The sequence below is a fragment of the Agelaius tricolor genome, unplaced genomic scaffold, assembly GCF_023055355.1.
Source record: "Agelaius tricolor isolate 1412-34295 unplaced genomic scaffold, bAgeTri1.0.p SCAF_4, whole genome shotgun sequence".
Lineage (NCBI taxonomy): Eukaryota > Metazoa > Chordata > Aves > Passeriformes > Icteridae > Agelaius > Agelaius tricolor.
Genome location: NW_027269264.1, coordinates 56,397,533 through 56,419,382, shown reverse-complemented (window position 1 = coordinate 56,419,382; position 21,850 = coordinate 56,397,533). Strand labels below are relative to the sequence as shown.

The 21,850-nt window shown below is 39.7% G+C and overlaps 1 protein-coding gene across 3 annotated transcripts in view; it reads left to right on the top strand.

The window, feature by feature from the left end:
* SMAD2 (SMAD family member 2) overlaps window positions 1–21,850 on the top strand; it is a 50,016-nt gene that overhangs the window by 15,176 nt on the left and 12,990 nt on the right. For 2 of the 3 annotated variants that reach the window (XM_071425834.1, XM_071425833.1), the window contains exons 3-5: window positions 18,233–18,322; window positions 19,461–19,654; window positions 20,130–20,264. In XM_071425834.1, the coding sequence (XP_071281935.1) occupies window positions 18,233–18,322; window positions 19,461–19,654; window positions 20,130–20,264 (419 nt within the window). The remainder of the gene's footprint in view (window positions 1–18,232; window positions 18,323–19,460; window positions 19,655–20,129; window positions 20,265–21,850) is intronic. The other variant, XM_071425836.1, reaches the window with a different exon arrangement.

Genomic DNA, 21,850 nt, shown 5'->3' with positions numbered 1-21,850 from the left:
CAGCTTTAATTGGGGGGCTTAGTTCCTGCAGAGGAGGTAAATTTTACTGCTGATTTACATTAAATTGCATCACAAAAGTAGAGCAATGTTGAAAGTTGATGGAGAGCACTCTGGCAGATTTTTGGCTGAAGAAAGGTTTAAAAACCCAGCTTTCTGGGTTTAAAAACCCAGTTCAGAGAGTCTCTTCTGGGGTGCTGGTACCATGCAGGTGCCTCAGAGTCCCAGGTGAAACGCAGCAATTGCTTCCAGAGCAGAGCAAGGGCTAATACTCTTGTCATGCTCTTGCTTTCCAGCCTGCGTTGCCATTGGAGTTTTAGTATTATCTGGTCTTACATGTGCTTTCTGTCCCTCTTGTTTAACATGAGGAGAGCTTCTCTGTGCCATGGTTTTTAGAAGCTTATTCTTGCTTGTTTTTTTGCAGCTTCCCAATTTTGACTTAAAGAGTGAGAGTAAGAATTTAAGATGATCTATGGAATTTGCAGTCCATAGTTAAATTTCTAAAGCACCTGGCTTCTGCTTCCAATATGAGCTGAATACTGAATTTTTGTACCATTCGGAATCAAAGAGAAAGCCCTACAATGGGTTCCATGGTTTTGGGAATGTGGAAGATACTGAGGGAGTGTTGGGAATGTGAAGCACACAGTTACAAATTAAGTGATTGGTTGGAATTACTGATCAACTTCATTAATGTTGATGGTGCTTTGAGGTTTTTAGGAGGAAGTAGTAATATTTCAAATATTTTAAAGCCATACCTCTATGGCTTTCACTTCATCCAATAATAAAGGCTGGCATTTTTTTTAACTGCTCCCATGGAATTGGTTACACCCTGATTGTTCTGGGGAAATAAGGTGTTGTTATTTAAGCATTGCATTCAGAATACCTTTATGATATTCTTTCCTAAATAAATGTAAAAACACAGTAGTGTGCATTGATTGCATCTGAAGGCTGTAGTGTTTTTGGGTTTGGTTGTTGTTTGGTTACAGCTTTTTTAGTGAAATAAATGTCCATGTGACTTCTGAGCCTGAAAGACTGCTCTTGATGCTGAAGTGAATAATGCTATTGACACAACTTCTCTTAGGCTTGCTTAAAGTATCCAGGAAATAAATCCAGTATATCTTAATTTTGCTCTATTTCTGATGTACTCTGAAATGCTTCAATACTTAAAGCTGCAGAATCTGATGAAAATTTGTCAAACACATGAAAACAAGGCCATTTGACTGGATTAAAATCCTTTGAAGAAGCTATGTTTCTCTGTTGTATAAATGTTATTCCTTTGGTTGCCCCGCAGCCCTTTCCTCATTCCCTACTGTGAATAAGACAAGGGGCCTAGGCATGGCTCATGGCCCATGTTAAAATTGTTTTCTGCAGGTTGGCTCTCTTTATTAGTTACTCTGAGCCTCTGAGAATGGAGCTTATGGGTGCAGATCATAGTGTCTACGCAAGAGTTAACAGCAGGAGTACACTGGGCAAAGAAGTACCCTGTTCAAAGATGGGGAAGCTGGCTTGGAACTGCTGTTTGAAAACAAATATTTTAAAATAATGCCTTTTGGATGCCTTTTTCTTCACGTAACTGAGTAAAAAGTAAATTTAGGTGTAAAGAGGCGAAAAAAACAAACCCTCTACCAGTTAGCATGTTGTCTTGAATTTCTTGGGGATATTTGTCAGGAAAGTGATCACATAGCTAAGTGCAGTAACCTAGTTTTAAGAATGCTTTTGATCACTAATAGAGCTGAGTTGTCAAGTTGCAGCTTCTAGAATAGATTGTTTTCAGGCTTTAATATCTTTCCCCAAAATAGGTTACTTCAGAGGAGAGCACTACAGGTACTCCTTTGTTCCTTCTCAGGTTAAAGCCATAGGACACAGGTGATTTCAGCAATTAAACTGGGGAGCAGGGAAAGTTTCTCTGGGAACTGTTCTAGGAGAGTTCCCAACATCTGCTAAGGTATGAGCAAGTTAGTGAAGAGGACAGTGGTAGGCATTTGGGTAGGCATGGTAGAGCCTAAAATAACATTGCAATCCAGACAGAGGTGAAGCCTGTTTTCCCAGAAAGAAAACTTGGCACTTTCTGATAGTTTGTAGCAGAGATGGGATACTTCACTATTCAAGCTGGGGATGGACACTTATTCTTAATCATAGTTCAATATATAAAAAATGTCCTCAAACCATGTAGTGTTTCTCACTCTGGATGCATTGAGTTAGATGTAAATGGAAATGCATGGAAACTATAATTGAATATCTTAAGCTTTCAAAAATATGTATAGATATTTAAGACGATGCTTCAAAGTTCACTAAGTACTGTTTTTCTTGCTGAGATTACAGGAATAATATGCTTGTAAATCGTTTGTTGACAAACTGACTCCCTTTTCTCATGACAGGCTTATTGAGAATTAAGCAGACCCCCCTCTGTTTTTCTCTTGTTGGAATTTCAATAAAAGCATTCTTTCAACAAAGCCAAAGAAATCTTTTCTGGAAGTATGGCAAGAAACAGCTGAGATTTTGGGGGATATTGGCCAAGATTAGCTTCATAATCTTGTGCTCCTCCTTATGATATCTGATACTGTGAGTACTTTGGATGTGTTCATAGGAAAGGTGTAGCAGGAGAATCGAACTGCCCTTATTCTGCAGTCTCATAATTATGGTGGAACTTAAATATTGTTCTCTGTAAAAGACTAAAGGATGTGGTTATAGACAAAAGGATACGGCCCTAATTATGTAAAATGACGTGTTCAAACTCTAGGCTGCAAAATGCCTTTAGATGCTGCATGGATATACAGTGGGAAATAAATATTCACATGAGGTTTGACTTCAAGGCTCCCTGAAACTTAATGTCTAAACTAGAGTTTAGCAATTAATATGGCAATGTTGTTATCATGTTAAATACTGTTATTCCTTCTTTTATTAACCCTTTCAATGTAATTTCCACATTATAGTCTAAAAGGAAATTTTGTTAGTTTTCTCCTATTTGATTGATGATGTTGCTGTATTTCATGTGTGGAGTAGGATGCAGGATGGATATGAGCACAAGGTAATGCTTTTTTTTTCTCTAATAGCTTTCTTTTCCTCTACTGCCACTGGAATAGTCTCTCTCAGGGATACCTGAGAGCTTCTTCAGATGGCTTAAATGGACTTCATGAAAGGGGCTTTTGACAGGGGCCTGGAGTGAGAGGACACAGGGAATGGCTCCCCACTGCCAGAGGGCAGAGTTTTATGTGATATGGAGAAGGAATTGTTCCCTGTGAGAGTGCTGAGGCCCTGGCACAGGGTGCCCAGAGCAGCTGTGGCTGCCCTTGGATCCTTGGGAGTGTCCAAGGCCAGGTTGGATGGGCTTGGAGCAACCTGGAATAGTGGAAGGTGTCCCTGCCCATGGCACAGGGTTGAATGGGATGAACTTTTTTACTGAAATTAAGGATCGCAGTTGTGTTCAAGTGTAATTGAGTGAGGTTTAATTACAAATACTAAAACATAACTGTTAACTTGTTTTGTGGCCCAGCTGTGGCTGGTGGTGAGGACTGAATTGCTGTAGCTGAGGTTAAGCTTTAGTGTAGGCATAGCTCAGGTTACAGCATCTTACAATGATGTCATCCTGAAAAAGGAAGTCTTAGAGTATTAAACAAAGATACTTAGGGCTGCCAGTTTTAAGCTCGTGCAATTCAGGAAGCCACGTGACTTACCCACATAATTTGTTAGAGTTGGTGTGCCAAGCAGAGAGTGTTGGCATGTCATTTAAGCTAGGTCAATGTGTAAAAATACAAATGTGAAAAATACTTAGCACGTAGGAAAATGCTGTATAGTTCAAAGGAGCTTGTCTCTCCAGTCAGAAGGAAGAAATGTTGAATTTTGAGGATTACATTGTATACTAACTGGAATTCTGGATAAAGCTGGGGGAATGTGGATTCTGGCCTTGGATTTCCTGCCTTTTCCCAGGTAACCTAAGTTTCTAATTTGCTGTTATTTTTCTATAAATGGAGATATATTTTTTTAAGGATTGTAATATTGCCACCTTCACTGCTATAAGGTGTATTAATTGTTTAGAGAGTGAGCTTAAAAGTATTTTGCTGTTGAAGTATCAGTGATGGGAAAGCAAATTTGGGGGTGAGAATGTGAGTGTTAGGATTTGTGAAAGTTCTTTGTTTAAGTTGATGCTGCTCTTCATGAGGATTCCCTTAATGGTAAGAAGCAGGAAAAGTCTGAATCAAAAATAAGTGTTAAAGGAAGTGCTTAGGCTTGCTTGATTTTTTAAATTTTTTTTTTTAATTTTTAATTTGCAGTTAATTATCAGGCTAACAACTGATGCTGAGGCTGCTTGTGTTTACTTTAGCAATTTACCTGCACAGTAGGTTCTGGTAGAAAGTTTTGACTAGGAAGAGTAACACCTGCATCTTGACAGTTCATGCTGCCATTAAGAAGATGTATTAGTCACTCAAAAAAATTTTGTTGACTGTGCTTTATTGTCAATACTGAGCCCCAAATTATCTCATAAATAGTTATTTTTTCTCCAATAAAGGACTCAGTCTTTACCCAGCCGCAGTCTATGCTAAACTATTCCCTATCTTGCTGTGGTAACTCATGCCTTTATAGCTGGCCAGCTATTTAGTGTGGTGAAGATTCCTCTTCTCATTATATTCTTCTGTAGAAGTCAGCCATTTTAGTTTTCTTGGTACTGTAACAAAACACCTGAGTGCTGTTTTCACTAGTGTGAATGTTTTATGACAACCCAGCCAATTTTACATGAGAAACTTCCCAAATATGTTGCTCACGCTGTTAGGCTAGGAGGAATTTATAGGCTAAACAAGATACTGCAGTTCCTTTACTGCTGCAGCTTTGAACACAAATAGCTGTTTAATAGGCTCCCTACTGATTTAATCCCACTTGTAATGTACACCTGCTAATTTAATAAAAGTAATTTCCCATGTCTTGTTTACTACTTGGGGTTGTTTTTTTTTTTTTTTTTTCACTTACTCTGACTCAGTTGCACAGCTGATTGGTAGAAAGCTTCTGAAATTTACTGTGTACAATGCCATGGTCTCATCATGAACAGCTTTCTTTGGCTTCTGTCATGTTGCATTGTTTGAAGCCGACTGGCAGGATACAAGAGAACAATCGGGAGCTGGAGTGAGTTCACATCTCGCTGCATATGCTTTAGAATTGGCAGAAGAACAATGAGGTTGGGGAAATCCCCTTGAACAAGTGCTGCACAGTAATCTGACTTCAGCATTTGTGCAGGAAAGATCCTCCAAACTGTGGCTTTTCATTACAAAATATACAAGGAAGTCTTAGAACTAGAGTTGAGAATTTTCACGTAGAATCTTCACTCATAATTGTAGGTAGACAGGCCCCTTTTTCAGTGTTTGGTTTGTTCTTTTCTTGAGTAGTGGATAGAGAAAAGCCTGGTGCAAATGAAGCATACTCAGTTTAGCTTAAATGCAGAATTTCAAAGTTACTGTTTAGTTCAGTTAGTGAGTTACCTCCCAGAACTGGTCTTTACTTCCCCTTAGTTTTGTGGAAGGCTTCAAGTTGAGTTCCTCTGATGCCTGAAATAATTTCAACTCATGCTGTAGTTTTGAAGGTTTGAACATGAAGAAAGGCTTATACCAACTGATGTTTGAATCTTGCAGCTTTGTGGCACAGAAGTTGTGTTTGAAATGGTTTTTGACTCAGGTGTTTGGCTGAAAAAGCCTTGCCTCTAGTAGACTACTCAAATGTTCATCTCATGGACTCCAACTACATTTTTCAGGAGTGGCTTCTGTACCTTACAGTGTTTGCATAACCTGCAGCAGCACAGCCTCCAGTCACCCAAGCTCATTGATAATTCTTTACTCTCTTTATGTCTTCTCCCACTTCTGCTGCAGTGGGAGGAACTTGAATATGAACTGAACAGCCATACCAGGGAAAGGAATTCACATGTGTCCATAACCATAAATTCCGCAAAACGAATAACAAAAATGCTTTTTCAGTTATTTTGCATTTTAATTTTGAATGTTCTGTTTGTCCCATGTACCTGTCTTGCAGATTGATATCTTGTCTAAACACAGTTAGTACCCAAAAATTTGCTGTCCACTGTATGTCTCAATTAGATGAATATAGGAGGAAAACAGAAGGGCTCTTACCTAGTGCAAGCTGCATTAATGGCAGTCATTTAAAAAATTCTGTAATTCTGTTTGCTGATGGGAAGACATTTTTACTGGAGTTGAGTGCTGATGTGTTTGTCGATCCTCTGGGAGCTCCTCAATGTTTTGGCAAACAACCACAGACATTCCAAGAAGGATTTAAGCAGCCTTCCTTCCAGCAAAATCCATGTATTTGTTAACTTAAATGTTAGTTTTCCTTGAGCCTTTGAAACACTCATCTTTTTGGCTGCCGTAGGACAGAGGGAGAGAGCAGGGCAACTGCCACCTCAGCAGAGGGCAGGTGATGGTAGATCAGGGCTGACTTCTGGTAGGTGGAGTGAGGAAAAGAAACTGTTGGATGTCCTGGGAAAGTGTTTTACCTGTTAAGCAATTGGATGTGAGGCAAGAGCACTTGTGGGCACAGATGCACGTTGGGGTGTGAATCATGAGCAAGATGTCGAAGACTTCAGGACGTGGCCAAGGTCTTAACACATCCTTTCTGCCTAAGCTCTAGTCAGCAGAGCTCAGGAAGTACCTTTCATTCTTATTCTAGAGGTCTCTCCTGCATATTCCAATTTTCTGATGACAGTATCTGCTGTAGGGTCCCATGTTCTCTTCTGGGCCTGAGGAGAGTAGAGGCTTCTAGTCAGGCACCTTGGCTATTACCTTCTTGATTTTGTATTATGAAAAGCATATGAAGTAATATAATATCACAGCAAATATGCAAAGCGCATTTTAGAAATGTTTTATCTATTTATTCTATCTGAACAATGCAACTCTTCAAGGCTTTTTATGGCTTCCTTGCTAGTTGTGAGTTTTCTTTATTTTTGTCATGAAATATGGGCATTGTGAGTGTTGGTGAGGGCATTGTCAGACATAACTGTATCTTTTTGGCAAAAAGTGATGTCACAAGTACCATTCAGTTCTCAGCCTCAGTGTGTTGCTTGGGGAAGCTTTCTCTAAGGCTCAAACTTTAACTTCATTTGAAATTCGTTATAGGAAACAATTATAATTTAGCTATATAATAGTTGGTATTTCTTTATGTTTTCATAAAGACAGTCTGTTGTTTGGGATATGGATCAAGGTCAGTGTATTCTCTGCTTCACCAGTTTTCTGCCAGGTGTGCATGGCTTGGGCTGCAGCAGGGATTGTGGTGGCCTCCCTGGATTGAGCATTTCATAGCATATAACCTCTGTTTTTCTTCTTGCCTTTCTGACATGGGTGTGTAATTCATAGGGGCTGTCCAGAGGAAAGTTCAGTTTGAAATGAGGTACTTGAAGATCCTGTAACTGTTGTTCCAAGAGTAATCTTTTTGCCAAGGTAACATCCTTTTTGAGGACTGTGGACAATTAACTTGAAGGGCTAATCTCTCCCCTTCACTGTCCCAAATACACAGTAGTTTGAGAAGATTAATCAAAACATCTCATGTTTTCTCAGCTGTCTATCAGCTGCAAACAGCCCACGCAGGTGGTAGCATCAGCCACTCACCCACTTGGAGGATGATGGACTCCTCAAGAAAAATTACTTGACTTGGCCCTTGCTTGGTAGCTGTACCTGTTAGCTTGTGGGGAAATCTTTCACCACACCTACTGTGACTAACAGTGGTTAGAGAACTTGAGATAAAGGTCATTTTTTAATGTCTGTTGGGAGCATGATCTTCTGTGAGATTTGTCTGCTATTAACAAAACAATTCGTTGTGGATATATCAGCCAGTATTGGGACGGATAGGTCTTTATATACAGGTACTTTGTCCTTGGATATTTCTGATTTTCAGGTCTGTAAAGAATGATACAACATTAACCTGTGAAAATGCACTGGGTGTCATCATAACCCACTGCCTGATGTTATCACAGAGTAGTTTATGTTTCTAAAGATGTGAAACTGCAGCAGTTAGAAAACCTTTATTGGATATAATAGTGTAAGAAATAAAGCCATGTAGGAATTCCAAGTTACCATTTCAATAATGCATCTTAAAGCATAAACATCTATGTGTTCAGTGTTTGTAGGTTTATTGTTGGTTTTGTTGTGTGGGCTTTTTTCCTTTTTCCTTTTTTTAAAAATTTTTTCATTTGTTGTTGTTGGGTTCTCTCCACCCCATGGTTAGTCTTTAGAGAGCTACCATTGTGAATGCTCTTGTACACTTCTCATCTTCAGTAGATACAGGGCATCTAGGAGTGACTGGTTTTGATGGCTGTTTTGGGACATGTGACTGGGGGCAGTTTTTCCATGCTTAGGTTCCTGTTATCTCCAGTTAGACTGCTTCAGTGTTTGTGAGATGCAGGGCTGCTGAAAGCTGTGTGGTGTTTGGTTGGGAGTGGGGAACTGCAGGGCAAGTTTCCCAGCAAAGCTGTTAGCTCATGATTTCCGTGGGCTGCTTTTGGATGCTCCACATCTTTGGTCTTTGAGCATAAGACTTGTGGCCAGCTCCCTGCTGAGTCTTGAAGGAGGCTGAGCTGCACTGCATGCCTTTTATTTCTCACCTCTATGTTGCTTGACCTTATCATTTAGAAATTTTCAGGCTCTACTCCCCACCTGCCTTTGAGCATAGCGTAGAAACTCCTTGATCAGATCTCTGTCTGAGCAGACCATATGGACAATGAGAAAAGAAAGGAATATTTTACTTCAGCTTGGTTTCCATGGCATCCTGGGAAAATTGCTCTTGAACTCTGAGGTTCTATCCTTCCAGGATCTCCTAGCATTGAGAGAAAAATAAAGGTAGCCCTGATTTTTGTTGACTGCTTTATTCTGTCTGACAGCATTGGGCTAGCATGTCAGGATTTGGGAGAAGGGAGGATAATAAAGTGCTTTGAAGAACCTTGTATCTGTATTTTTGCCTATGTAGGCGGTTTGTTGCACATGTGACCAGGAAGAAGTGTTCCTTTAGAAAAGGCAACAGAAGCATAGGCTGTTCATCAAGATCACTTGTTGGCCTGGCACTCAGCAGAACTAGAGAAAACCAGCTACTGGCCCTGGGCAGCTCAAATGCTGGGCTCTAACAGTATCTTCTGTACATCACGTTCCACTTTCGTGTCCCCTGTGGACATCCTTGAAGTTTTAATCTGAAGTAAATGGGAGTTATTCAATGACATTTTTTTCTTTTCCCACAGTGTTAGAGAGGTTAATTGCATCCTGTGCCTCCTGCTTTTCTGGCTATTTTGATGTGTTAATTTTTTTAGCATACATCTATTTATAAGGAAGGTTATTAAGTCATTTTCCTCAGTTCAGATGCTGCATTTTGTATTTGATGTGATGGTTTTGAATATACTTTATAAAGTTCTATGTAAACTTTATTTGTAAAAGCATTCTGAAAGATGAGAGGTTGTGTAATGGTTCCTGATTTATATTCCACTAAATATGCACATACATAAATGTATCTTTCTTGGCTGCGTGTAGTGTGTCTTGAACGTGCCTGTGGGGTGGGGGAAGGGAGGGAGAGAAGGTAGTGTTACAGTTTTCAGCAAGTATCTGTGTCTTCTGCTTGAAGCATAAAGGTCTGCTTTTGGATTCTAGGGAAGGAGGAAAAGTGATTTTTTTTTTTTTAATTTTTTTTTAGTAACTATGTAAGGCCAGTTGCTTAAATAAGTAAATCTAAGGGGTTAGAGACACTTGAGGAAGCACTCCTAGCTGTAGATGATCAGTGCCCAGCCCACACTTTTACTCTTGTTTTGCTGAGTTTGTGCTGAGAGAGAAATCTGTAATTTCAGTTGTGCAAGAAGATTAAGTCCAGGGCTTTGTAAGGCATTACTTTGTATCCTTTTCCTAGACTTGCCAGGCTCTATTTCTTCTGTGAAGAATGGAAGATTCTGGTGGCAAACCACCTGTAACTACCTAAACTATCCACCTATGGTTGTGTGTAAATACATGTAGATTTTCATCTACTCTGGTTGCTAGTACAGCCCTTTAACAGAACTTTTCTAGGGGTCTGCTTTTCTACCAGCTTCTATCACAGAATTGTCTCCATAGAAGAACCTTTGTCCAGCTCCTCTAAAGGGCAAGTGCCACCACAGAGTGGCGTAGATAATTTTCGAAAAGAATTCATACCTATGGATTTTATTGTGTGCTTGTTAACTTATTAGGTCATCCCTCTAGCCGGTGATTGGAAGAGAAATCATTATTTTATGCTGAATTACTGAAGCTTTATATTTTCTGTTGCAGGATAATGAGATCAGGACCTCTGTAACTTGATGTCATTGACAAGCAGGAACAAACCGCTGTAGCTCTGAGTCATTCCATTTGATGAATGTGTGTGCCTGGTTCTGTACACTTAAGTGAGCAGATGACATTATGTCACTGGAACATGAGATGCTGGAGATGCAAGACATTGATCAGTTCTGCAGGGATGCAAAATAATTCAAAGGAGGAGTATGGTAGATATGTCATGAAAGGAGCTTAGTGTTCATGTCCTTACTGCAGGTTGTTTTAGTCTTTCCTAAGTCAGCATAGTGCGAGTAACCTTTCCCCTATCACCCCCAGCATGAGGAAAAGAAGCATAAGCAACATGCAGTAGCTGGGGCATTTAGGTCAACCAGACTGCATTTTAGTGGGTTTGTTCAGGCACTTAGTGATGCAGCTAGCTGAGGTGCTGCTTGGAAAGACTGTTAATATAGTTAGCATTACTCCTCTCTGGTTTGTAGGCATTTCAGGCTGTAATAGGAAAAAGTGCTAATTGTCAGTATACAGAAAGGACTATCAAATCAGAATATAAAAGCATATTTTCATAAAAACATGTTTTCATTTGAAACCCAGAATTAAGGAAACCATGATTGGGCAAGTTTGGTCAGAGCTGTCTGTGCTGAGTATAATACATGTATCTTTGTAAGCCAGTGAACTTTTTAAAATGCTGACTTAGTTTAATCTCTGTTACACTTAAGCATTTTAATTCAGTTTTTCCTATTACTGGAGACTTTGAGGCCATTTCTGAACTAGCTCCAAAGGCTTGGTATATCTCCTCAGCTGTTCTTGAATCTCAGTTGCATCAGGAAGAAGGTAACTAACATGAGAGGAAGGATTCTCTTCTTCCGTACATCAATTCACTGGTCCTTTTCTCAAAGGTAGAAACTGTGGAGTGTAATGGGCAGTGTGTTCACAGGAGTGCAGCTTCAGTGTAGCCACACCAGTGATAAACTGGAGGCCAAGTCGGTGTGGTGGTTACTGCCTTGGCTTCCTGCTCAATACGTTGCTCTGAATTCTTGGATCTAAGACATTACATATAGCAAGATTGATTTATTTCTTTAAAAACAAAGGTACAGGTCTTGTATACAAGGTACAGATCTGGAGTTTGCAGACTTCAACCTGTTTTCTCTGGTAAATTTTACAGAGGCAGCCATGAGCAAAGCTAAAGCACTGGCATTGCCCATTCGTTATGAGAAAATGGGATTCCATAAGTCTAATGCCCATTTCTTACTGCTCTAACTCCAATTTGGATAGCTTGGTATAGCTCTTGAAGCAAATTTTCTGCCTCTTTTCTGCCTACTTGGCAAAATAACAAAGTCATAAGCCTAGTAAATGTTAGGCTAGTATAAAGGTGCCTGCATACTTGTATAAGTAACTTCTCTAATTCAAGTGAAAAATCTGATCGTTTTTGTTGCTGTTGTATTTTTTTCTTGTTTAGTCTTTGAGTAAAAACAGTGAAAACCAACATCAGTCTTACTTCTGTAGGGAAGACTTTGTCTGAGAATTCTAGAATTGGAAAATAACTTTGATTCTCATCTCCCATTTTAAAAGAGATAAATGGAGTACTGTCAGAGATTGCTGAAATTATTTTTCATTTCGGCCACAGCTCCAGCACCACAAGTGCCTCAGAAAATGTAGGGGCAGACAAATTAGATTCAATGGGAGAAAGGCTCATGATTATAAGATGCAGGAGAAAGGCAAATGGAGAAGATTGCCTTGAACATGAACTTGGCAGACTTGTTAGTGGCTGCAGATTCTGAAAGATGTGAAAGATTCAGGAAGGATATTAGGGGCTCCGTGTAATACTTCACAAATAAGCAAATTAAATGTCCAAAACCATTTCTGTCATGTTTTCTGTATAATGTGGGCTTTGACTAGCACAGGGCTATTTGCATTTCAGGTTTTCTTTGTCATAATTCTAGTGTTACCACTTCAGGTAAAGAGGAGGCTGCCAACTGAACTCAGTGCCTTTTAGCTCCTTCAGAGCTGTTCCACCTTGCAAGACTTCGAAGAAAAAATGTGTAACTACAGTTACATATGAAACGTGACAATATTTAACAACTTCTTTATAGAGTTTGTGGTACTTCATATGTAAGTATCTTTGAAGTGGTTCTGCCTGCTTCCATCTGATGTTGTACTTGTTGCAAGCACTTAATTTAGTACAAAAAGTACCTTGAGCACACGGAGTTAGCAACACTGTAAATAGTGGTAGGATAGTTATTTGTTCATTCTGTTTCTCAGTAAAAATTTGTAATAAATTCATGATAGCAACAACTTGTAATATACCTGGATCAGCCCAAGCACTGTGTGTTATAGTTTTGGTGCACACCAAAACTATCACACACTGGGTACTGATTAAAATTCTGCTGGCTTCAGGTTTTTCAGCTATAGCCTCATATAAACCTCTGTAAAAATGAGTATTGTTGACAAGATCTATCACCTTTATCCCTGTTTGTATCTCCTGCTTTGCAGGTGCTCTTGGGGAAGGTGCAGGGATGCCTTGGAGGATGTGCAGTGCTGTGTGTAGACATGAGCTTGTTGATGCTGTGGCCATGAATATCTGGTCAATGCTTGCACATACTTGCTTGGATCTGCAAATCAGTACATCTGGCTTTTAACTGCATTGAGAAACTGATCCTAATTAAGCAGCCAATGTTGAGTACCAGTAGGCTTTAATAGTTGGCATCTGGACATGAGTGAGGGGATTGTGGATTGATCTGTGTATATACATCTCCAACTGCTGATGTTTCTCGTTACAATTACTGCTGCCACAAGCCGAGATGCAGAAGTCTTTTTATAGTCACCGAGATGAGGTTGTGCTGTCACAGGTCATCTTATCCTGTTCAGTGTTCTCCTGCAGTGTCCTTTACTGCCTAAACATATCAAAATAGAAGAACTTGTTTTTGGGCAGTGTGTTCCAAGGGATAAGAGGTCCATGTATATTTTTGGACTCATGTAGATCAGTACAGTGCATTTCTTTAAACTATTTCATTAATGTAGGTTTTTTTTATTGGTATGGATTTTGATAGGGACAGTACTCCTCTGGTTGAGATACACTGCCTTAAAATAATTTTATTGCTTACTCATGAGTGTAGCACAAACTGTTTTCTATGTTTATTTGTTGTGGGCAGATCAATAATTTATTTGTATTTGTACCAGGACTTGGTAGTCCAGTTTTTATAGTAGACTTACAGTTAACTGTTATTTCACTAAGGTAGTGGAATAATGACTGGGAACATCATCTGTAGATAAGGCAATACAAATACTTGCAGATTATCTTCCATAGTTGGGGTTGTCCTGTGTCCACATGTTTCTTGTGTATGTCAGAGTTTTCTGTCTTACTGAATAAAGACAGTCAGATTTGGCATTTCGTGTGAAAATAGTAAAGCCTTGCTACAGCTCATTGCTGTGTAGGTAATTTCTTGCCCAGAGTATAGGTTTTTTGGAACTCAGATTTTCCTGTTAAAGGAAATGATGAAATGGAAGAAGTGAAGGCATACTGTGAACTGTTGCACGCTGATAGCCACATTAAAGATTCTTCTTGCCAGAATTGCACAGTATCATATGAGATTATATTCCTTATAAGCAGATAAAAAGTCAGGTTAAAACACCAGCTCTTACAACCCTTTCCATTCAGGGAAAGCTTCTGACAGAAGTAGCTTTGGTTCCACCATGTATAAACTTATGTGATCCTTTCTTTACCACATCAGCTCTAAAAAGTCCCAAACCCCAGTTGTCCCAGGTTTAGTGTGTAGCAGCTTAACCACATACTTGCTAGATTTGGTTTCCCTAAAAGTACTTGATCTCAAAGAGTGCTTCTTATTCCTTGTAAATATTTTTTTCAGCATTTCTTCTTTCTCTAGGAAATAGTTTTCTCTTGTTAGACCTTCACATCACCTGGGAATCTGAGCTAGATTGGTGTTTATATCCCTGAAGTCTCTTATAATAAATTCACTTACTTGTGGGAACTGCAAAAGTAACAATCTTCTGTTGAAGCGTGGAGTACTAAAGGCCACAGAACATGATGATTTGCTGTTGGGAGCTACTGTTGAAAAGTGTTGAAAAGATAAAAAACTAGCTTTTGTATTGTTGACCAAATGTTCGCTTGTTTCTGTCAACAAATTGTTTTAAGAACAGCAGTGAAAATGCTCTTTGGAATGAAAGTGTCCAGGAGAGAGGAAGTACATTAGCTTTGAACTTGTGTTTTGGAGTATATTTAAACACTGTCTGCACAGGAAACATTTGGGTACAGCGACACAGAAGCCAAATTATATTTTGAAAACAATGATGGCTTACCAGTGATACAGTGTACAGCGAGTTCAAAACCAAGCCCCTTGTTTGGTAAAATACAAAGCCTGAAGTGTCCTTCCAGGCTTCAGCTTGAGTGCTTACTGAAGGTGAAGTGGTGATATGTTTTGGCTGCCTCCTTCCTAATAAATTAAACGTGCCTGGGAGCATTCCCAGGCACTGTCCAACTGGCTCAGGACTGCCTTGTCCATTCTCTTCAGCCCTCAGCTAGCAAAGCAGGGGAGCTGCATCTGAATTGTCCACTGTGAATGGGTCCCGATGGTGTGCGACTCACAAACCTGGGAATTGTGTGGGAGAACAATAATTGGCACAGCCTGGTGCTGGGGAATGTCCTAGCTGCTTTCTAGCATACATGATCATGTTCCAGGGCCTGGGAATATTTCCAGACAAGGCTTGACTTATGAGTACAGATGTTAGTACTTGATTCTCCTGAAAACTTTATGGACTAATGCATGGAAAGGACTCTGCATCACACAAGATTTTGGACGCTTCAGAAAGGTAGATTTAGTAGTGAGTGATTCCTGTTTGTTTTGAGGCAGTAATTCTGCACTACTAAAAATCTGTACCTCCTGTCTTACTTTCAGATGGTTTTACGGGTGGTTAAAACATCTTTCAGAATTCAGTCACCTTTCCAGCACCACCTTTCAGGGATGAGTAGACATGCCTGCCCTCTGTCAGGCAATGGCTTGTGTATGAATGAACATACTGTGGCCTTTCATGGAAGTACTGTGTATTGAAGTATGGTTTTTAGGGTTGTGAGGAATTTAGTTTTGATCTGGTGTGCGTGTGTGTGAATTTTAAGAGTCTTGATTTATTGCCTGGGTGATGTGGTGAGGGGACGGTCTTGCACCTTGTAGGCAATGGATCTTTTATGTCAGCAGGAAGTAGAGAAACCTCTTTATTTCTTTAGATGTTTCTTCCAGCAAACAGTAAAATCTTTGTTGAGCTGACTTCATTGATCATATGGAATGATTTCCTGCAGGCTCTTTCTTCTGTGTTTGATTGCGCATTACTGGAGTTTAAGTATAGTCCTGGTGTAGATGAAACTAAAACACTACTGCTAATCCCAACTCTAAGCAGATGTGCATCCCAGAGGATAGCACATCATGTAAACCAATGACTTTGGAGCAGTTTTGCTGCTCTGACTGATCACTTTTCTGTGCTTCTTGGCTTGTCCTCCCTCCATGGTGTTTTGAGCTTCATTCCAAGCTGTGGCTCTGTCACACAGTCCACTTCAGGATACTGTTTGTCTTTCTGTAGGTTGTGGAATATGCTGTCAGCTTTAAATATTAATAGGGAGAAGAGGTTAGCAATATAAAATACTGTTCCTGTTCATCTTGTTTTGTCAAGGGCTATGAAATTTTACTTTTGCATATGCTTATTAAAAGCCTTGCGAACCAAATGCATGGCAACGTCATGCTTACACCAGTGGTGCACCCCACAGTTTTGGGAATGTGTAATCTGTGTGACAGCTCCACAGTTTTGGAGCACTGCTTTGTATGAAGGATCCATTGCTCAAAGGTAGTGAGCTGTCAGAGCTCACTGTGTCAATTAATATGCAGCAGGCTTTGTGTCTGCTGATTGTTCTAATTGCATGTAAAGATGATCTGTCTTAGCAGCAGTAGTGGTGCATATTTAAGGACACAGTACAGTGCAGAGGTGCTCCCTGGTGTCCGTGTGTCTTCAGGGCAACTACTTCAATCCTTGCAAAGCTTCTGGTGACCCAGGGTTCTGACTGCATCTTAGGAATGTGGAAAAGAGAGGCTGCAGACCCTGCTGATGCAGCCATGGGCAGGATCCCTCTTTGCCCACTCCTTTGGGAGAGCTGTGATGCTGCTTGAGATCTGGATGCAGCTTGTTTGGGATGGTTGGCTTTTCTGAAGAGCTGGATCTCTGCCAAAGAATGGGCCTTCATCTCTGGCTCTCTGCTGCTCTCTACAAGGCAAACTCATCTAGTACAGGGTTTTACTTGTACCTATAGTCAGTAATGTATCAAAAGGCCTTATTTTATTTAACATATTTATTTGTGATAAAAGCAGGCTGTTGCCACCCACAGTTACACTCTCCTTTGTAGTGCTCATATAACTACAGTAAAGAGAAGTGATCTGACTGAAAAGTAACTCAAAACATACATTTTCAGCCACGTTTGTTCTCTGGTCAGATAGCCAGTTTATTGATTTGGGTGGCTTCTCACTGGCATGCATGTTTCAGCCTCACTGGGATGGCATTAGAAATGAGGTGTGTGGTAGAGGCAAGAAGGAAACAAGACCCATTCATTGCCTTCACCAGCTGCCAACACTTTGGTTTTATTAAAAGTCACTGTGGAATTGAGGTGGTTGTCAGCCCTGACAGTAGTTTCAAGCCCAGTGAAGTGCTGTCTGCTCTTTTGTTTTGTAATACTAATGAATTTTCCCTGTGTAATGAGAAGAAATAAAAACATAAGCCTCACTTTTGTTTTCTTAAGCACTCAATCCAAACTTGAGTGTATCAGCTAAACTTGGTAATTTAAATTTCAGTCACAACACTTGTATTTAAAATCAGAAGTTTGGTGACCTTGGATTCTTCCTGTTGCAACTTTTCAGAGGCTGTTAATTTTAAAGGTAATACAGCAACCAGCCAACTTCAGGCTGCATAATTAGGAAGGAGAGATTTGCTTGTGAAACAAATTCTCTCCATTTCTGAAGTGAGAGTATATAAGTATGTTACTTATATAAAATAAAGTGTCTATTTTCAGTGGTCACTGAGCAAGTATGTTATAGAACTGAGCTTCATTTATGCTTCTGAAAGTCTGCTGCCTGTTTGCAATCCTATGCTGTTTTCTTGCTTTGTTTAAATTTGCCTCTGCTTTAGTTTGTGTCTATGACTGAATGTTCCTTTGTCTTTTCCATCGTGATCTGCTCCTTGAGCCAGTTTGGTAAAGGCTTAACTGCCTTTCCTTTTCTCCTGATTGATTTAGCAATTAATGATATTTGATAGTTGAATCTTAAGGTACTATACTGTAAAACATTCGGTTTTGTACACTGTGTGAAAGAATATTTAGCTGTTTAATCAAGGAGAGTACAGAAAACAGCTAATATCAGCTATAATGTGTTTTTCTTCAGAGTTTGAATTTGTTTTTCAGAATAGCAACAAATTAGTCTGTGCATGGAAAATGAGATTAATGCTGATGAATCAAGTGGTGATACTTGAACTTTAGATTGTGATATTCAGTTTTGGATACACATGGCCTTTGTTTGAAGTCTTAGAGCAGTTTATGTTTAGAAACAAACAAAAACAAAAAAACCCAAAACCAACCCAACCCAGAAACTGCCTTTTAAATTTGAATTTTGTAAAGAACTAGGCTGAGGAAGTTTTGCCTGTTTTAAGGAACATTGCAACTGTATCAATTACTTGAAACCTGAGAACTTGTTCACCTTTAAAAACATTTGTCATTTACCTTGAATCACTTGTTCCATTTTGATAGCCTCCTTCATATAGAAAATATAGCATGAGATGTCAGTTTAAATGCCAGTCTAACAGTGCTCTATCTTCTATGTGAAAGGAAGTATTCTGTACATTTTTCCATGTTTGACCTCATGGTGTTTTGAATAACCATGTTCCATATTCATATCAATTTTTTGTTTTTGTTTTCAATTTATGCACAGCACTTGCTCTGAAATTTGGGGACTGAGTACACCAAACACGATAGATCAGTGGGATACAGCAGGCCTTTACAGCTTCTCTGAACAAACCAGGTGAATATTCTGCCCTCTCTCGCATCATAAAAATCTTGTGGGAGGGATTGGCTTTGGAGGGTCTGTAATGGGATGCTTTAGCTGTAAAATAGACTAAAATGATTCCTAGGCCTCTCATGGTACAGCATTTTGAAGTATTTCCTTGCCAGTGTAGAAATCAGTATGTTCACAGCTGATGTTTTGACCAATGAAACTCTTAATTCTATTATTACTCCTTTTTCACGCCAGTGCTATTGAAAGAATGGGAAGACTTGTAAAATGCGAGCTCTAATGTGATTTGGTATTTATATTAACAAAATTGGAAAACTTAATTCTTTAGACCTAATCTTACAAAGTGTTTAGACTGCTTTGTATGCCACAAGCTTTCAGTTAAATCTTGCTAATTGGCTCAGATATGAGCTACTAAAGAATTGTTTGTAAATTCTTCAGTACTTAATGGTGGGCAAATTCTAAACAGGGTCTTTATTTTTTCATGTCACATTACTTGATTTGTGTATTGAGGTTTGTCTCCCATCCCATAACAATCATAACATCTGCATTTGTGTAAGCATATGCAGTCTGTCTTAAAACTAGCAAAACATTTTCAGCTGGTAGCAAGGCAGACGAAGTGAAGAAGATAAACTGTACAGCCCTTACAAGATGTGCATTCATGTGTTTTGTATTGCAGTTATACTGCCATGTGGATCACTTGGGCAGCTGACTGCTTATAGGCTTATTTGCAGTCCTGTGGGAGTTCTTATGCTTAAAACCATAAAGCATCCATGCCACAGCAAAGCCTTGAGGTGCCTTTAGCAGTGGAAGGGACCATTAAGTGTGTGATTTTATTTTTAACAACTGTTTTCTGCATTTAAAAAAAAAAGTATATGAAGCAATCATTCTAAATACTGGGTTGTATGTAAGTGGCTTTTAATGAAGTCTAAATTCACTGGCACTAATTTGAGCAGCTCAAACATGAGTTGACATTGCTTGATACGATCACTTTCATTGCATTTGAAGCCTTTCAATTAGGGTATAGATGTCAGTAGCAGAGTCAACGCACTGAATTCTGAGAATGAGCTGCCCATGTGTGTACTCTGTTGCTGGAGGGACCGAGGCAGCGCGCAGTCTGTAAATGCTTCTCCACATCTTTCCCCTGCAGATCCCTCGATGGCCGCCTGCAGGTGTCTCACCGCAAGGGACTGCCCCATGTCATTTACTGCCGCCTGTGGCGCTGGCCAGACCTGCACAGCCACCATGAACTTAAGGCAATCGAAAACTGTGAATATGCTTTTAATCTTAAAAAGGATGAAGTATGTGTAAACCCTTACCACTACCAGAGAGTGGAGACACCAGGTAGGAGGACTGCTTCTGGCTTTCTGTGTCAGCATCTGTTTGTGTTTATTCAGCGTAATGTTTTAAATGAAAAATGAGAGAAAGGTCCTCTCTTGATAGAAGTAAAAGATTCTTTTTGAGATCATATCCCTGAAAGTTTTTAATAGTAAAGGTACCGAAAAATCTTTACAAATGTGTTTATAAACACTTCCAGGACTGCTAGCAATTTCCAGCTGGCCAGGTGCAATTCAGACTGGATGGGACAGAAAAGTTGATTTACCTTTGCTAATGTGAAATGGTCTTATTTAAGGCACCTCAGGAATCATATCTCTTCCAGTACCTAGCTGTGCAAATGTAGTATTAGCAGTGCTGAGTTTCAGAAGATTTCAAAACATCTGAAGAAGCTCTTAGATGTTTTAGATTTATTTTTTTTAGTTTTAGCTCACAAAATTGTGTGTTTTGATTACCAGTGATTTTTTGAATTTTGCCTTTCCAGTCTTGCCTCCTGTGCTCGTGCCACGGCACACTGAGATCCTGACGGAGCTGCCACCTCTGGATGACTATACCCATTCCATTCCTGAGAACACTAACTTTCCAGCTGGGATTGAGCCACAGAGCAATTACATACCAGGTATTTTCTTAACTCCCACTCTAGACAGCATGTTCTGACACTGTGCCACTGGAACAAAGATGGTCATTTCATCCTTGTAAATGATCAAATTAATTGAAATATGCACCACTAAATCATATTTAGTTGATCTCATGTACTAGTTCCAGTGGAAATACCTAAACAGTGTTGTTTGCAGAACATGATCCTGCATGAAACTCTATTGCTGTCATTTCACAATAGCTGACTTGAGATTCAGAATGCTAATAAGTCCACAGTAGATCTTCACTTTCTGCTTTAAGCCTCTTTCATAAACATGCAAGGGGTTGCCAAATGCTGAGCATTTGAGATTGAGTAATAAACTGATGCTCAATCCCATCCTATGTAATATGTGGAGAAGACTTTTAAGTTGCAAAGCAGTGACTTAAATGTCTTGATCTGTAGTTCACGTCAGTAGTGGTCTGCTTTAGCTTTTTGTTACTGTTGTGTGCATATTGTTTTATCTTTCTGTATGAAAGAGCAACCTAACAATACTGAACTGTTAAAGAGCTTTTCCTCCCTCTCTTTTCCCCCTTTTCCACCCCAAAACAAACAATGCTAATCTGCTGCACCTGAAACCCTGTTACCCTCATTGAAACAAAATCAGTGACCTTTTTTTCCTGCCCCAACTTCCTGTTTCCTATCTCTTCAGGAAGTCGCATGGAGTGTAAAACCAAGTGAAGCTGAAGTTTGCTCATAAATGTTTAATGCATTCATGTTACAAGCTGAAAATTCACATCTGGAGTCTCTGAAAGAATGAGATGACTGCCCCAAAACTCAAATATGTGCAATGTACAAGTTGTATTTACAGGTCTTAAGCAGAATGTTTCTTGTGTTTTCTTTAAATATATCCAAGAGTTGAAATGGATCAACAATCAATTAATTTGACCTTTCTGTTTTATTTTGGCCACATCTGTTTCCACCTTTATAGAGCAATTTAAGGCACTAGGAGTTGGTGTTGCTTTCTTAACTTGCTTATACTTTAACTCAAACTGAAGGCTTTTGGTAAGGTTTGCAAACATCTTACTGGAAAGCCACTTTCTGCAAATCAGTACTATGGAAATGAGCTAAAGTAGTTATTTGCAGGAAGTTTGCTCAAGGTGATTGTAGGCATTCACATGATCTTCAAATGTTTATGCAGGTAACCACACCTCCTTCTCTTTGTCACTGACACCCTCCTCCTGTGCTCGTATTGTGGTATCTTACTTTATTTGACCTTTCTGACTTAATCTGGAATGCTTGGCTGGGTTCTGATAAGCCTTGTGTGCCTTGATAGCCTTTTTCAGAGAACCGTTTTCTTCAGTGCGAGGGCAGGCTCACATCTGGTAGGTTTGTACCCCAGACCTGTCTCAGTACTTGATCTGCAAGAGAGAAGGAGCAGGGTGGCCTTTGGGAGCTGCATGTTCCAGTTCAGGTTCTGGATGGGCTGAGCTGCATCATCCGCACTTCCGGCAGCACTCAAGCTCTAAATTTTCGGTGCCTCACCTAAGTGTTCATTTCCAGCTGTGTGGTGCTCAACCTCTGACCCTAAACTGCTAATAGTACTAGGTAGAGTAAATCTTCTGTGTTTG